Source organism: Sceloporus occidentalis, unplaced genomic scaffold (assembly GCF_023333645.1).
Source record: "Sceloporus occidentalis isolate IW3139 unplaced genomic scaffold, rSceOcc1.0.p SCAF_52, whole genome shotgun sequence".
Taxonomy (NCBI): domain Eukaryota; kingdom Metazoa; phylum Chordata; class Lepidosauria; order Squamata; family Phrynosomatidae; genus Sceloporus; species Sceloporus occidentalis.
Genome location: NW_028317032.1, coordinates 113,696 through 131,197, shown reverse-complemented (window position 1 = coordinate 131,197; position 17,502 = coordinate 113,696). Strand labels below are relative to the sequence as shown.

General features: G+C 41.7%; 1 protein-coding gene across 1 annotated transcript in view; it reads right to left on the bottom strand.

Annotated features, from left to right (window-relative positions):
* Positions 1-17,201, bottom strand: part of LOC149288304 (dorsal-ventral patterning tolloid-like protein 1) — a 48,204-nt gene extending 31,003 nt beyond the window's left edge. Inside the window, exons 1-11 of the mRNA XM_089491857.1 lie at positions 17,134-17,201; positions 6,704-6,897; positions 6,097-6,171; positions 5,492-5,609; positions 5,084-5,262; positions 4,724-4,805; positions 4,225-4,352; positions 3,767-3,879; positions 3,252-3,477; positions 1,956-2,074; positions 1,442-1,664 (exon numbers count right to left, since the gene is read on the bottom strand). Coding sequence (XP_089347983.1) covers positions 1,442-1,664; positions 1,956-2,074; positions 3,252-3,477; positions 3,767-3,879; positions 4,225-4,352; positions 4,724-4,805; positions 5,084-5,262; positions 5,492-5,609; positions 6,097-6,171; positions 6,704-6,897; positions 17,134-17,201 — 1,525 coding nt within the window. The remainder of the gene's footprint in view (positions 1-1,441; positions 1,665-1,955; positions 2,075-3,251; positions 3,478-3,766; positions 3,880-4,224; positions 4,353-4,723; positions 4,806-5,083; positions 5,263-5,491; positions 5,610-6,096; positions 6,172-6,703; positions 6,898-17,133) is intronic.
* Between the last annotated feature and the right edge of the window lie 301 nt (positions 17,202-17,502).

The following is a 17,502-nucleotide window of genomic DNA, read 5'->3' as shown; positions in this document are numbered from 1 at the left end:
GTGTATGGGCAGTGTTTGTCAGCTAGTGTGTGTGTGTATTGGCAAGGGAGTGTGAGGGCGGTGTATGTGTATGCATGTGTGAATGGACAGGCTTGTGTAAGGGCAGTGTATGTGCATACGTCTGTTTATGGGCACCTGTTTGTGTTAAGGCAGTGTGTATGCACAGTTTGTGTGTAAGAACAGTGTATGTATTTGTATGTTTGTAAGCTGGTGTGTGTAAAGGCAGGGTTGTGTAAGGGCAGTGTATGTGTATATGCCTGTTAATGGGCAGGTGTGTGTAAAGGCAGTGTGTAAGGGCAGTGTATGTGTATATATGTGTGTTTATGGGCAGTTGTGTATAAGAGCAGTATATGCATATATGCGTGTTAATGGGCAGATATGTGTGTAAAGGCAGTGTGTATGTGTACATGTGTGTTTATGGACAGGTGTGTGTAAGGACAGTGTAAATAAAATAACCTCTGTAAAAAAAAATAGCTGGGGGTCACATTTTTCCCCTATCCAGCACGTTGTATTGACAAGATTCAGAATTTTGGTTAATACCAAAAAAAGGAATTTATTTCATTACTAAATTCCTGTATACAATTCCTATACAGAAGCCACCATTAACATGTACAGCTAGCAGCGTAATTGAAAGCAGGGGTTTTGAAGGTAAGTCCATTATGGCTAGAGATGTGAACTGTTTGTAGGATCCGCATTTCACATCACCAAGCAGTACAAAATCTTAATTTCTAATGTCTGTAAACATACGCAAATTATGGACCTGGTCTGACACAAAAAAGGAGAATTACAGTTATTGAAGCAGCTATGTACAGAACATATTTATACATATTAACATTGAACATCTTCATGTTGGTTTCAAGGAACACTTTCATTCTTGTGCTTCTTATAATTTAGGAGTCACTGCAAGAGAGAGAAAGAAACCAGTGTTATTATTGTATAAAGTGACTTGATTTAGAGACCTTTTACAAAGTCCTTTCTAAATAGCACCCTTTGGAATTATCAGACCACGGAGGAGGATCGCGGGTAGAGCTCCTACCTCAGTGAAGTGCTTTTTGAGTAATGCTGCATATTAAAGTGCTCATAGAACATGTTATTATACATTCTTCTTTAGTAGGGGTGTCAGAGACAGTAAACTGTCCTTTTACTATGACTGTGACTTCACATTTTCACTAATATGTGCCAGTATCGCACACTATGTATGTCTGGCTGGGGCATAAAGTGATGGCAGTTTTGGTGTACCACCATATATTATATCTTATATCTTATCTCTCAATAATGTAAGGAGGCTTCTGTAACATTTATATTGTCACTAATCAACTATGAATATTATTGTCACGGATATTTTGTCATTGTTTGGAAGGCCTGGATGATGTTCTACATGAGAAGCTCCTCCGTTTCTGGATGAATAGTTAAGGATTATAATGTCCTTTTTGCCACTTACCAAAACTATAGGATGCTTTAAATCCAGAATTGTTGGAACCAGAATCACTTTGAAATTGTACCATCATCACATTTCCGGAAGATATCAGTGCAGGGGGTACATTACTACCACAAAATGTCCCCACGACTGGGGCAGTTAAGGTTGCCCCATTAATTACTTTCAAGTAGTCATTGGAACACCTTTCAGAAGGTTGTAATTTAAAAGCAGAAAAAATCAGGGACACCTACAAAGAAAAAGACATATTCCAGGTAAGGATAACACATTTGTAGAATTAACTGTCTTTAAAAAATAAATGCTTATTCACCCTCAATAAATCACATTTTTCTAGATTGACTTTCATAGATAAGGAACCTCCATTTAGAACTATAATTAGTTAGCAAATCTGCCGGTGCTCTAAAAATAAAATGTAATAATAATAAAATATTTTCTACCAAAAGTTCCATTAGAATCTTTAGATTATGTTTAGAATCCCTGCTTTTCTGTAAGCGCAGATTCTATATTGGGGGAAACTTACCTTAGAGCCTACTGGTGCTATGATGGTCCACAGAGCATCTACATTGTTGGGATAATTGTTAGGGTACTTTGGAGACAGCAGCTCCCCATGATCTGTGACAAACGTTCCGCCGTAATCAACTGTAGAATAAAAATAATATTTTCTATCTGAACCACCATTATCAATGGTATCTTTCTACTAAAATGTCTGCTCTTAATAACAACTCATTTAATCAAAAGGCCATTACTTTCTTAAGTGACTAATAAAACCCCCAACTGTACCAAAAGTGTCCCGATGTCAGGAACCGGATCCATACAGACGACTGTAATGACCCGGCACGCCCAAAGATTGTGTGCAGGAGTTACGGTGCAGTAGCGGAGTTGCACAGGACCTGGTGCAGGGCGACAGCACTCTCCCGGTGGGCATCTAGGGTAGTGCAGTCACATACCTGCGTCCTGACATAGCAGCGGATGATGACAGAACAGAGCAGAACTGCTGCAGGCACCCTGGAGCAGGCATGAGACATAGCACTGGAATCATGTGCAGGATGCTGCAGGCTGAGAGCATGGAAGCTAAGCAGAGGATATAGCAGAAACATAGCAAGCAAGGGACAGGGAGACCAGGCATGAAACATAACAGACAAGATATACATGATACAGGGCCCTACATGGAACAAGACAAGGAATACTCAAGATCAGACATGAACAGGACAGGACACCCCTCTACCGGGGGTTCAGGACAGGACACCCCTCTACCGGGGCTACAAGACAGGACACCCCTCTACTGGGGCTACAAGACACGAAAGCACAGAGCTGACAAGACTAACCAGGCAACACATGACAAGAATACATAGAAACCACAGGACCAAACAGGACTAGCCTAGGACTACAAGATAACAATTGGAGATTCCGTCACATCTTATGGCCATAGTATGCTTAGCCCACCACTTCCTGCCTACGGAAGTACTAATAAACTGAACATTGAATCTATACACATATCAGAGAGACATACCTGTAGACTGCAGACTGAGACAAACAGAACACATGGGTGGGACACCTTATAAAGGAAACAGAGCAGAAGCAAAGAGCAAGACTGGAATCAAGGAATCAGAAGCACAGAACAGAGCATATGGAAATCCAGAAATGGACCACAGCAAGACAGGGAAACAAAAGACATGCAGCTCCGCAGCCTGGGTAGAGCGTGACACCCGAGAGGTTCATGTCCCAAAATTACATCTCATTTAAATGCTTTTATTCTCATTATGATGATAGTGATGCCTTTGATTTATCAATAAATTAGCAGGTTGGGGGATCTTACCAGTATTATAGTCCGCAGTAAATCCCTTTGGAACAACTCTGTTTTTGCTCATAAATTCCACCAACATCTTTGTTCCTGAAGAAATTATAGGTGGAATTAGCACATTTCCGCAGGTCTTGTCCAGAAGAATTTGGGCTGATTTACTAGCTCCATCGTAGATTTTGATGTAACTGTCATCACATCCAGTGGATTGTGGAATGTCGATGTCACTGAGCTGCAGATAAACCTGGGAAAGAAAAAAGACCATATTGCAAATGAACTAAACGTAGAAACATAGACGGCAGATAAGAGCCATTCGGCCCATCTAGTCTGCCCATATTTCCCGATGACTCTTAATCGGTACTTTAGCCTGTCCTAATTAAATATTAGGATTCTATCTATCGATCTATCTATCTATCTATCTATCTACCTAAAACAAGGGAAATTAATTAACTAATAATATTTATAAATTATTTGGAATAAAAAGCAATATTATTGATGAGATTAAATGGGCATTACAATGAGAAAACATTTACCTTGTTTTTTGGGATTTGGATCAACCACAGACAGCCGTCATCGAGTTGCTTGAGGGAGCTGCTGTCAGCTCTGAAGGATCCTGAAGGACTCATAAACTTTGAACGACAAAGGTCTAAAGAAAATAGGAAAATATGTTTTACTTAAATACGGTACAAATAGTCATATAATGAATCATACATGACTAGGATTTATTTATTTTTCAGAAATTCTGTCTGGCTGGTATTGTGCTATGGGCTAGTTTTACGTGGATTTTATCTATTGTCGCCTCCCTATCATGGTAACAGAGGCTGCTATATAGTGTCATATACATGATGTTAGGACCTGTCCACTAGAACTTAATTCTATTTAAACCGTTACATTAAAGCATTGCATATTTTACTATTCGCATCATTATAATAGATTGCTCTAGACAGAAGGTCTTAAGTGACAAGAGGTAAATCAATGGACAATCCCTTACTGCATTTGTAGAGGGTGTTCAGCTTCATGACATCCAGACTGCTCATTCCTACCCTCTGTCCAAGAGGAACTTTGGGGTCAGGTTTTGGGAGTAATGTTGTTTTGCCGCGTGGACTGCTAAAGGCAGAGCTGGAAAATGGACACAATATATTGTTAGAACAGAGAAGTCTGAGAAAATTGGAGGAATTAGAAAATGCCTTTATTTTGCAGACAGGGCCTGACTGGGGATGACTAGTTGGCCCTGGCACTTTAAGGCTTGCGGCTGCCAAATGACATATGAGCAGCCATCATCTGGATATGAGAGGCAGCATAATATGTTAGATTTTTATGCGTGTACTAAGGCACATTCAGACGGTGACTGCACACTGCAATACCCGATGTGCGACCTGAGCAGCAGATTGGATGAGTATGGAGTGATGTCAGCCAGTGGCCCACCAGGTATTTGCCAGATTGCCAGTCAGGGCCTGCTTGCAAAGACAAGTGTCCAATTGTCTACCTACCTGTGATAATGCATCACAGAGTTATAGTCATATGGGAGATTAAGGTTATTGGTGTCTTCCTTCCAAAAGTTTTCTTCGGCACCTAAAACATGATACATAGACACAATATAATGATACCCATTATGGTTTCCATGTCACCGATATATTATCAAAGCCATGCAACCTCCAGAACTACTACATTGATGCCTAAGCGCCCTCCTTAGTCTGTTCCCATATAGAAAGTACAATCATCCAATTATTGCTTTGTGCACAAAGCAGTGCAGGTAAAATCACAATCTTCAATGCCATGTCTGATTTAGTTAGGTATAGTCTAATAACTGCTAAGTTTAACATTTGTAAATTTGTGTCCGAGTTGCTCACCTTTTATGATGTTCTCCCATATGACATCGATATAGTCATCCCTGTCGCTCCTGGTATGTTCGTGGTAAAAGCCAAGCGAGTGCATTATTTCATGCTGGGCTGTTCCATAGCTGACACAACCAACTTTGTCCAGGCTCACCATCTGTTTGCCACCAGTTCTTCCAATGTAAGACCAACACCTAAGAAAGAAAATGTTATTGAATGAGGAACAAAGTGAGCCTGAAAAGCAGCAGGTAATGAGTCTGTATATACTGATGAAAGGCGGAATGCAAATCCCTATTAATCTTGACTTGAGGTCTTTAAAGTTTTAGTCTGCACCTGCCTGGAAAAAGATACCGACGACTGTTAGAAGGTCTAGTTAGGTTATCAACACTGCATTTTGCCCCCATAGGTTAAGCTGAGACTTACCCTGATCCTGGTTCTATGCTTAAATAGTCTCTTTCTGAATTCCTGCTCACAAACTTAATGCAGCTCATGACTTCTAACTCCTCCAAAGCAGACATAATCAACGATGTCTCTGAATTACCTGAGGACAAAAGGAACACATGAGTGTATGGAAGAAACATTACATGTCTCTGTTTAAAATCAATTTCTGAGGCTACTTACTGTATTTAGAGGAAATGACATAAGGGATATAAACTGTCCCATCTCGGGATATTGTCCACAAACAATTCTCACAGTTTATTGCCCCGCGGGAAACTTGATAAGCAATGTCCCCTCCAATTAGGGGTTTGGCGACATCTGCAATGAAAAGGGGCAATTAGCAAAATAATGTTAAAAAAAGAATGGGTGATAGATACATTGAATATTCTACTAGCAGGATTGGTGGAGGTTAATACAGTAATAAAATTTAAACATGCATGGGATAAGCATATGACCGAATAAAGTGTGAAGTTTACAACAGGAGAAATGGGTAGACTAGATGGATCAAATGGTTCTTATCTGTCAGATTTTATGTTTCTACATTCCATAATAAAAGTAATGATTGGTCTTAGTATTTATACAAATCTCACCTTTGTTCCTGTCTTCGATTTGCTCAAATATAGTCTTATGGTCATCATCCTCATTAGTAAGATCATCATTGGTTTCTGTAAAGGAACAGGAAGAATTGTATTATATGGAAGTGCAAAATGAGACATTTTTGTAGTAGAAGAGTACACTGGTGGATCTAAATAACGTTGGGTTGATAACCGTGTTGGGATAATTCAGTGCTTGAGTGCTGAGCTTTCGGCTTGGGGTACCACCAACATTCCCCCTTCTGTTAGTAAGTTAGGTGCTTTCAGTAAAGCGGTGAAGACACTAAAACCTTCAAGTTTAGCCTAAGGTTAATTTATTTATAAGAAGTCCAAGAGCATCAGGAGATGTATGGAGATTGGGAAGGCAGTGATCAGTGAGGGTTTACTGATAGGATAGGTCTAGTTACTAAAATCATACTTACTACTCCATTTATTGTGACCGTCCTGCGAAAATGAAAGCAGATACAGTGGGATTAGTGTAAATTAATGTGCAGGCATATCTACTCCAACAAGAAAACAAACTTTTAATGGACAAACGAGATAGAGAGAGCTTAGAACATTAAAGATAATGCAGAATCACAGCGTCTTGAAGCTATTCACTTACCCCTAAAGGAAGAGCCAGGGAAATGCTCCACCCGACAGTAAGCAGTACAAGGAACTTGGTCACCTCCATTGTTAGATGAAGAAAAGCTCCTGACTGAGATGGACAAGGGTACACATATATTCACCCCACGATGAGAAGGCCAACCAATCAACAGGCACTGCTGAGAATGGCCCGCCCGAGAATGGCCCGCCCACCTGTGTAAAAACAAAGGGGTAGGAGGAAAAAGTAATTATTTTTCGAATTGTAGGTTCTAATTACGTTAATTAAATTTATTTTATAGATCAGTGAAATCTTGTTCTTAGATACTTGAACATTTCAATTTATAAATGAAAATTTTCATGGAAATTAATATTTTTCTAAGATTAAAATAAAATTCAGAATACAAAAGGCAGTTTATTGGAAACGTTTTTATTTTTTACATGCACTGTTAAATTGAGAAATTAAGTGATTAGAAGTGTTCGATTATTAATTGTTTAAATGTCAACCATTCTTTAGTATACTGTGGCATACAGGCCCGGACTGGCCATCGGGCACACCGGGCGTTTGCCCGGTGGGCCGGGCCGCATTGACTTAGGGGCTGATGGAGCTGCAGCTCCAGGCCCCTACCCTACCTACGGCCGCATTAACGCGGCCACACAGGGTTTAAATTAAAACATCGGGGTTTTTTTAACTTTATTTAACATGCTCCATGTTAAATAAAGTTTTTTTTTTACTTTATTTAACATGGAGGATGTTAAATAAAGTTGAAAAAAAACCCCGATGTTTTAATTTAAACCCTGTGCGAGCAGGACCGGCCTTTGGGGTGTGCGACCGCACAGGGCGTCACACTCTAGGGGGCGGTCCGCACCGGGTGCCGCTCATCAGGGGGTGCCAACTTGCGGCACCCGGCACCCCTCCAGAGACGGACAGTAATGTCCGCCGCTGGAGGAGCAGGCTCGCAAGGGAGCGGTATCGGAGGTCTTTAACAGACCTCCGGTTCCCTTGAGTGATTTTAAGCCGGGTTCAACCCGGCTTAAAATCACTCAAGGGAGCCGGAGGTCTGCTAAAGACCTCCGATACCGCTCCCTTGTGATCCGCGCGGCAAGAGCTGCTGTGCGCCGGGGTTTGTTGTTAGATCCCGGCGCACAACACTGAAGCCGCGCCCACCGCTGTCCGTGCCCTCTGACCCGGAAGAAGACAGAAGAACTGAAGAAGAGGAGCGAAGAGGAGGAAAAGGAGCTGTAAGGAGAAAAGAGGAAAGGTAGGAAAATATTCAGTGAGAGTGGATTAGTATATATGTGTGGATTGGTATATACGTGTGGATTGGTGTATACGTGTGGATTGGTATATACGTGGTGATTGGTGTATACGCGTGGATTGGTATATACGTGAGGATTGGTAAGTGTGTGAGAGTGATGGGTGTTATGCTGTACCACCGTCAATTTCTGCCTCAGTATATAGTGATAAGTATTATGCTGTACCACCGTCAATGTCTGCCTCAGTATATAATGATAACAGTGAGAAGAGGCAGAGGTGGTAGATAGTGATACAGGGGGATAGATAGTGAGAAAGGGGAGTTTTGTTACAAGTTTTTATTCCTTTCTTTTTTTGGGATGGGGGGGCACCAGAGGAGTAGTCCGCACAGGGCGCCAGAACACCTAAGGCCGGCTCTGCCTTAGAGTGGCGGACCCGGTTGCAGTTGCGGCGGGCTTAAGGGGCTCTGCCTTAATGCGGCCATATAGGCCCAGTCAGTCCGGTCCTGACTGGGCCTATTTTAAGGTAGGAGCCTGGAGCTGCAGCTCCATCAGCCCCTAAGTCAATCCTGCCCTGCCACAGGCGCAGTCGCAGTTGCTGCTTGCTCTGGCAACAAGGTAAATAGGGTGAGGGAAGGGGCTGCAGTGAGAAGGGGCAGAGGGGGGTTAGGTAGTGAGAAAGGGGGAGAGGGGATAGATAGAGGCGGTACATATTGAGAAGTGGGGAAGGGGGTTATATAGTGAAAAGGGGGAACATAGTGAGAAGGGGCAGATAAGATGATGAGAGGGGGTAGTGTGAATGCGTATGAGAATGAATGAATAAATGTGTGGATGAATTGTGTGAATGCGTATGACAATTAATGAATTCATGTGTGGATGAATTGCTTGAATGATTTGTGAGACTGCATTAATGAATGTGTTAATGATTTGTGTGAATGATTAAATGCAAAGATGGTACATGAAGGGTGGGCTTTAACAATAAATAAATAAATAAATATGGGCTGCTCAGGCTTAAATGCCCGGGCCTATTTTTTGTCCCAGTCCGGGCCTGGTGGCATACATTGATTTCATATGAAGTTTAATTAAGATGCAGTAAATATCAATACAATGAGGGCAGTTCAAATCAAGGGGTAAAACTGCAGCCCCTGTAATTTAGGGGGCCCCTAAAATACGACATATTTAGAAAACCCTAGTCATTTTTGGCTAGAGCTTCACAATCTCATCACCATCCTTGTTGAGCATCAAGAACATTGTATTCCAACAGAGCATTAGTAGCCTTTTCCTTAAAAAATAAATATACAATTGTTTATGTCTATGTTTATGTTTTTATTTAAATGAATCTTGAATTTATTTGTGAGAAGTGCGGAGGCTTAAAAGATTGGGTTAAATTAAGTTAAATTACTTTGAGTGTTGGCTAATTTTTCCTGCAATGGTAGAAAGCTCACCTAACTATGGATTTCCCAGCAAGCGAACTAACTTTACTATTATTATTATTATTCCTATTAGATGGGGCCATAATTTATTCGTCATGGAAGCCATTTTCAACATCAACGGTGGATTAGGCCGGCAGAAAAGTTATGGTGGATTTATGAATCAACTCCAAAGAAAAAAAGTATTCCCAAAATACTTCACACATTGCCAGGTGGCTAAACTACTTTCCTATTGGCAGCTCTCAGTGGCATATTTGTAGTGGGCACTCGGGGGATTCCTCATGCGCAGACATATATAAAATTCCATGCTGAGAAAGTACTTCTCAAGGCAAAACCATAAGTTATTTTTTGTTCAGAGGAAGGCATTGAAATTTGCAATCAACCTATTCCCCCCAAAGCCTTTATTTTATTGGACAATTTTGTATGCCATACATAACTCAACGCGTGTGCCACTTATTCTCATTCACTAAGATGTATTTTACTGGCCATGTTGAAAACGTTATCAAATTAAAAAATATTACAGTTGGATCCAGTGTTCTTGATTTGTTTTTTATTAGTACAACTTATAGTATAGGTATTCATTTTAAAAACATTTGTGGCTATAGGTCTAAAGGGATTCATTTGTATTGATAGTGGTGGCCTCCAACACCGTTAGACACCTTTGATGGGTGGCAGGTCCTGTTATGCCTAGAACTCATTTCTAAAATAAGATTCCCGTTGATTCAGAAAATAATTACCTTTTAAACAAAACAAAAAACTCTCTTTGCAAATGTTTGAAAACTCCCTGAAGGTTCATAGAAGATATTGAGTTTAGAACTGACACATTAGCAAACTGGTTGCACTGCCAGGTGCCTGGCTGTATTACCATACTAAAGCTCTTTACTTAGTTTCACTCATTGTTTACAACTTAATGTCTCTGTCTTAATTGATTGAACGTTGAAGTGTCCTCTGATTCATTTAGTAATTTGCCAAATAAATAATTTAGGGCTCGTTCGAGTTTCAATTCCCATAATTAATATTGGTAAAAATGTTCATCTTTGTAGCAATAACTCATTTGGGTTTTGTTTGTTTTTTACATAAAAAAAGATTAAAGTATCATATGTATACATAGAAAAAACAATATTAGATTTGTTTTCAAGTGACACTTTCCAAGTTATATTTCCAATGTTAACCTTGGGCAATCCAGGAAGGACATCATTTGAATTTAATTGTGACACTTTTTGATAAGTTGCACAAGGGCCTACTAACACTTTCTTCTCTTTGGTGATCACATAATTCAATCGAACTGGAAAATGGAACTCAGAAGTTTTATGGAACTTTTAAGTCATGTTAAAGAAATAATTATTGGAAAAAAACAGGGGTCATATAGAGGATGATCTCAGGGTGGTAAAGGGTCAACCTACCTCCCATCCAAGTGGGAATGGGGGAGTTAAAATATCATAGGTGATCATATAGTAGGAATGAAGCCCACCCTTGTCTTCCTCCTTCCATGCCCACATCCCATACCCAGTGGGTAATAAGTCAGAAATACCTTCAGGGGGTATATAGCTTTCCAATGCTATATCCAGTGCTGGTGAAAAAGCGCAGGAAATGATTGCTACGGCTGACTGATTGATGGCCAAGCAGCTGCATGAAAATTGTCCAAATACTCCTGATTGTCAGCTTTACAGAAATATATACTTTTCTGGGTATTTTTTGGTTTCTTTGTTCAATCCCATCATACCAAACGTAAAAATTAAACAATTTTGAAACCATAACATACACCTCATAATATGTCCCCTACAACTGCTGTATTCTGTAACTTATATTCTATATAAATGAGGTATTTCTGAAATCATGACACCTGAATTAATACATTTTGAGGGTATTTTCTGTGAATTTAAGGGTGTGAGGATTCAGAGGGGAAAATATATGAATTTTTGCTTTATTTTTCTCTAGTTTTTACTAAATTACTCATCCTAAATTTTCAGCGAATCATGAAACTATCGTATCAAAATAAAGCTCTATCTCGCCATGAAAACACAATATATATTTTACTTGGGTACACTATTCACAGGAAAGGGGAATAATGGCTGAACCGACATATGGCAAAATAGCTCTTGGACATTAGGAACCAAAAACCCCTGAAAGTGAAGGGGTAAATCTCGATATATACTATATTAAAAAGACCACTGGCGGTATGTACAATAACCATCATTAAAGTTAATATGTAGTGTTTTGCTGCACCAAGATAGAAAGCAGAAACCACATATTGATAAAGGCCGTCTGGTAGTGGGCACCAAAGTGTGTGTATGGTGTATGTGAATAATGGTATCGTGTGACAATTTATTTCCCTGTATACTATTTTATGTTTAAATCCCCTCCCTGTATCAACCCCTACCGCTCCTGGTGGGAGGCTGTTCCATTAATCTACCACCCTCTCAGTAAAGTAAAACTTCCTTCCATTACATCTAAACCTCTGACCCTCTAGATAATGTCCGCTTGTTTCTCCTCCTTAAAAATAAACTACTTTGTTAAATCTCTTTAAGTATTTAAATGTTTCTCTTCTTTCCTCCAAGCCTTTAATCAGTGAGGATTAATTAGCAGTAGCTGGCGGAATGTAGTAGTTGGTTTTCGTATGGATCGCAACCGCTCTGAATATTTTGATACGTGGGCTACAGGTTGCCCTTATGTGTATATTAAGCCAAACTCCTGGACAACCAAGTATCACTTATGTGGTTGGCACTGAAAGGGTTAAATCAAATGGTATGACCCATGCAAGACAAGTTATGTGTTACCATTCTCTATGAATACACCTTTGGATTTAAATGGCATTGTACAAATAAATGCAAATTTTGCACACAAAAAAAATCTATTGATGTGACAATAATCACTTGCGAATGCCTGGTAATAAATAATATCAGTTGGTGCCAAATGCCGATGTGATTAGTACCAGCATCAGGAGACGGACTTAGGCACCAAGAAGCCTTGGAGACCCTCTAAGAGTTGGTTGTCCACCAGCATTCCTCCCCATGAACTCCGTATATGCATAACCTTTCATATGGAGATTAACACAGCCAGCGACACACAAAGGTTTCCCTGTTGGGCTAATAATGGCCTTTCTGGGAGACAATGAAGTAATCCCTAGTATCACCCGTACTAATTCCTTGTACATGGAATATTCCACTTGGACATAATGTGGGAATCTTCTGGGAGTCTCCTGGGATTGGTTTCCCAAGACATAAACAAATCTCTCATTTTACTAATGCATGGAAATCCCTCCAATACTGGGTCCAAACCAAAGAAATTCATGTAAATAGAGATAGCTATATATCCAGATATTCCAGTCGCGCATACCATATTGTATATTATTACTCCTTATAGCCTATTGGACAGAAAAAGGGTGCCTATTCTCAATATTCATTCTTGTTCATACACACTACATAGCCTGCGGTCATGCACATAACGTACATATACGCCTGTGCATTTGCATACATCTCAATTGCGCCTGAACAATGTGTCTTATTAGATCTTGCTCATTTTTTTTTTAAACTTCTTTTATTCAAAAAGGGTAGTACATAGAAAATACAAAACAAAGTACAAAAATACAAAAGTCACACAGAACAATGATCCCAATTATAGAGACATAAGATACATAGCCAACTGCTGCACCACGAAACGAAGGACATCCTTCCAAAACCTCTCAACACCCGGACATGTCCAGAGGCCATGAAATAAATCTGCCTCTGAAACCCCACACTTCTGGTCTCCGAAACAGCATACTACGCGTTTCGCCTTTACAAAGGCTTTTTCAAAGTGTTAAAGAGTTTAACACTTTGAAAAAGCCTTTGTAAAGGCGAAACGCGTAGTGTGCTGTTTTATACAATTTTATACTTTTTATTCTGTAAAGTATAAATAAATAACCTTATTACATTGCTCCTGGGACCATTTTCTTTTTTTATGAAGAAGGACGCCTGCTGTTCCAATATCCTTGGTGGGGATCATACCACCTACACCTGTAGGAAAGAGCAACCTTCAAATTGCTCTTAACCAGAGCCGGCCTTAAGTGTTCTGGCGCCCTGTGCGGACTACTCCTCTGGTGCCCCCTTCTCACTATGCCCCCTCTGTCCCTTCTCACTATGCCCCCCCTCTGCCCCTTCTCACTATGCCCCCCCTGCCCCTTCTCACTATCCCCCTGCCCTCTGCCCCTTCTAACTATCTACTCCCTCTCCCTACTTCTCATTATCCTCACTTACCTTGTTGCTGGAGTCCTGCGGTGGGAGCGGGAGGCATCCGTCTTCCCGCTCTGCCGCGGTGCTGGCATTTCATGTTGAGAGCCGGAATATGATGTTATATTCGGCGCTCAACATGAAATGCCGGCACTGCGACGGAGTCACGCGCGCCGAACGATTGCTGAAAACTTCACGAGCAACCACTTGGCGCCCCCTTTTTTTTTTTAAACTTTATTTTACATGAAGGATGTTAAATAAAGTTTAAAAAAAAACCCTGATGTTTTAATTTAAGTGTCGGGCAGGCGGGACTACACCATTGCTGCTATTTCTTCCTTAGGCGAGGATTGTATCGCCCATACGTGCATTTTGGAGCTAGGATATTTTTATCTTTTTATATATAGCTGGAGTACAAACATACTACACTATTGTGCTGCTTTTCTTTTTTCTATTTTATATTGTTGAAGCGCAACCACTACCCACTTTGTGAATTTCTACTATCAATCAAGCCAAGAAGAGGAAACCTTGGCAAGTGGGCTGCTGCTCTATTTTATGAACTTTAAAGGACTTTTAAGAATTTGTTTTATACGTTTTTAACAAAGAATTACCTTTAGAAAGTCCTGTCTAGTGCTTTTTCCATCCCCCTTGTTTTATATTTCAATGTATCAATTAGCATAAACAACAATTATGAAGTTAAAATCACTAGGCAAACTAATGTTAATATTTTCTTTTGGACATGGACTTGCGCACCATGCCCTCACCAACCTGTAAGTCAAACAACTGTAAGCTCCCTTTACCTCCCTTATTCACACAAACCATCTCTCCAATCCTCCAATTGCCCCGAAAAACCCCAAACGCAAAAGCCGCAGCTTTACCACCAGTAACCTTCTCACCATGCTCACTGACTGGGGCCTCCTCTGTTCTGGTATCCCCCTTATTCCTAAACCCCTTCAAAGCCTGCCTGAGGAAAAAATGCTTTGTCAAGTCACCCTAACCATTTAAATTAAACAGGAACATTCGGATGCAACGTGGACACGTTACATTACACTACATTTATTTACAAAGCGCCGGCAGATTCCGGAGAGCTGTTACAGTCAGAAGAACAATTTAGAAACACATACAATAACAAACTGGTGCAAAGTAGAAGAGGGCCCTGCTCTTGCGAGTTTACAATTTAGTCGGTGGTTGAGGGGGGTGAGACAATAGGAGAGGACTGCTTGGATGAGTATGAGTTGATCTGGTTTCAATGATGTGTTGAAGCTGTTGATTGTTCAGATGGCTTGATTATGATGATGGTTGGGTGTACTGGGAAGGAATGTTGTACGCTTCCCTGAACAGATGGGTTTTCAGAGAGGTTTTGAAAGTCGCGTACAAGAGGGGTGCGGCGAGGGTGAAATCATGAATACGGGAGTGGGAAGAGGTAACAACAGTAGAAGATAGCCGTAGGTCGTGAGAGTAGCGAAGTGCCGGGTAGGGATGTATTTGGATAGGAGGGTAGAGATGTAAGGGGGTGCTGAGTTGTTGAGGGTCAGAAATTTGATTCTGGAAGGTATGGGGAGCCAATGAAGTGATTGACATAGTGGGACAGAGGATGAGGAACGGCGGCAGAGAAAAAATAATCTGGCTGCAGTGTTAAGGATGGATTGAAGCGGTGAAAGGCGGGAGAGACCGGTTAGTAGGGAGTTGCAATAATCCAGGCGGGATATCACAAGAGAGTGGATTAGTAAATTGGTGGTGTCTTGTGTGAGGAAAGGATGGACTCGGGAGATGTTTCTCAGGTGGAGGCGGCAGGATTTGGTGAAGGACTGGATGTGAGGGATGAAGGAGAGAGCAGAGTCAAGGGTGACACCAAAGCAGCGAACCTGGTCTGTTGGTTGGATAGTGGCGTTGTCAACAGTGATAGAGACATCAGGAAAAGTAAACAGAGCAGATGGCGGGATTACCACAAGTTCGGTTTTAGAGACGTTGAGCTTTAGGTAACAGGACGCCATCCATTATGCTGATAGACAGTCAGTGAGGCGAGTTAGAAGAGAGGGGGAAAGGTCAGGAGCAGAAATATAGATTAGGGTGTATAGGTGGTACTGGAAACCAAAGGAAGAAATAAGTTGTCCGAGGGAAGAAGTGTAGATGGAGAATAGCAGAGGCCCAAGAACTGAGCCTTTTTTATGGATGCAACGGGTAGTTCGGGGCTTGGTGCATATTTTGATGGCACGTGTCCATTGATGCACAGTATGACCTTTTTAGAGTTGTTTTCGTTTTTGGTGTCATTATGAACACTAGTGCATGATGCTAATAATATGTCAGCCGAATCAAGGCTAGTGGTGCCATTGTTACACAGATGTGCACTGCTCTGTATGTCACTTAATGTAGTTTTTCAGGGCCTGACATGTTCCAGGTTTTCAGAACACCCCCTGCGATACAAGACGAAACACAAACCGCAACAACGTGTCCATCCTCTCTACATCCGAGACAACCTCTCTCATCCAAGCTACTGCCTGGACCCACCCATCTCAAACCTTTGCATATGCTGCCCACGTCCCCTGTGCCAGCGATCCTCTAACTAATCCCACAAAGAAGCGATACCACATCTCTTTTGGACAGCTTTGCCCTTTCTCCTTTCCAGCAGAGAGAGAGAGTCTCTTACGGCATTCTGAAAACCTGGAACTTGTCAGGCCCTGAAAAAACCCCACTCCCCACACGTCTCTCCTCCCCCGAGGCCCCCCAGTCTAGCCCCTACAAGCCCTCTCTACTAGCCCTACCTCCTGCACCCCACGAGCTACCAAAAAAACTCAGCAGACTTGTCTTACACTCCTGTTGGCACTTTCCCTCTCCCTTACCCTTTCTCCACTCAGGAGCACTACTCCTCTTCCACCAGCAGGGGTCACCATCCTCCCTCTGCTTTCCTGCATCTTTATAGCATGGAAACATAGAAAGTGACAGCATATAAGAACCATTCGGCTCATCATGGTGACCAAAAAACGTCACTGGCCTAACTACAGGGGCCTGTGACCCCTTCTTCCTGTATCCTCATACCGGTATAAAATTGTTTAGAAAGGGCCCTTCCACCCTCGACCGCACCGATCGTGGTCGGAAGGGTCCTTTCTAAACTATTTTGAACCGGCACAGGGAGACAGGAACGTATCAGGGGCACGTGAGGGCGAGGGCGGGATATATCTGTTTGTATATATTTATATATTGATGTGTACTTCTGTGTGTGTGTTTGAGCATGTATGTGCACATGTGTATGTGTGTTTCAGATCAGGCATGTGTACTTGCATGTGTTTGAGCATGTATATGTACTTGTGTGTGTGTGAGAGCATGCATGTGTACTTGTGTGTGTTTGAGAGCATGGCAGTGTAATTGTGTAAGTGGGGTGAGATGGAGTGTGTATTAGTGAGTATGAGTAAGTGTGTGTAATTTGTGTAAGTGTATTTAAATATGTTGTATGTTGGAAGGGGGGTCAAAGAAGATACAGGCCAGTTTGGGGGCAATGATAGCACAGACTAGCTGTTGAAGTTGGGGGGACCCGGTGCAATTTTTCCAGTGTTTTCCAGTTATACCCCTGGTCACCATTGTCATTGTTCTTCTTCTCGCCTCCTTCAACGGCTACCGTGTTTGCTCCAGCCATCCTGCCAGACCTTCTAACAGCACCTCCGAATCCTCGAAGGCCTGTTGCATCCACCACCTGCTACATCATCAGCCAGTTCACCTCCAGGATAGCCCGTGCCTCCATTGTCACCCCAGATGTGCTCCTCCTGAGACCCCGCTGCCTCTTCCGTTGCCCAGATGGTTGCCCTGCTCGCCTCCTCTACCACCAGCTTGCCTCCAGGCTCAGCGGCTGCAGCGGCCTAGACCTCCTCACCCGCTGCACTTCCCCTCCATAAAGGCCTTCAACAGTGATTTTTTTTTGTCTATTCTGTTTTTATCTG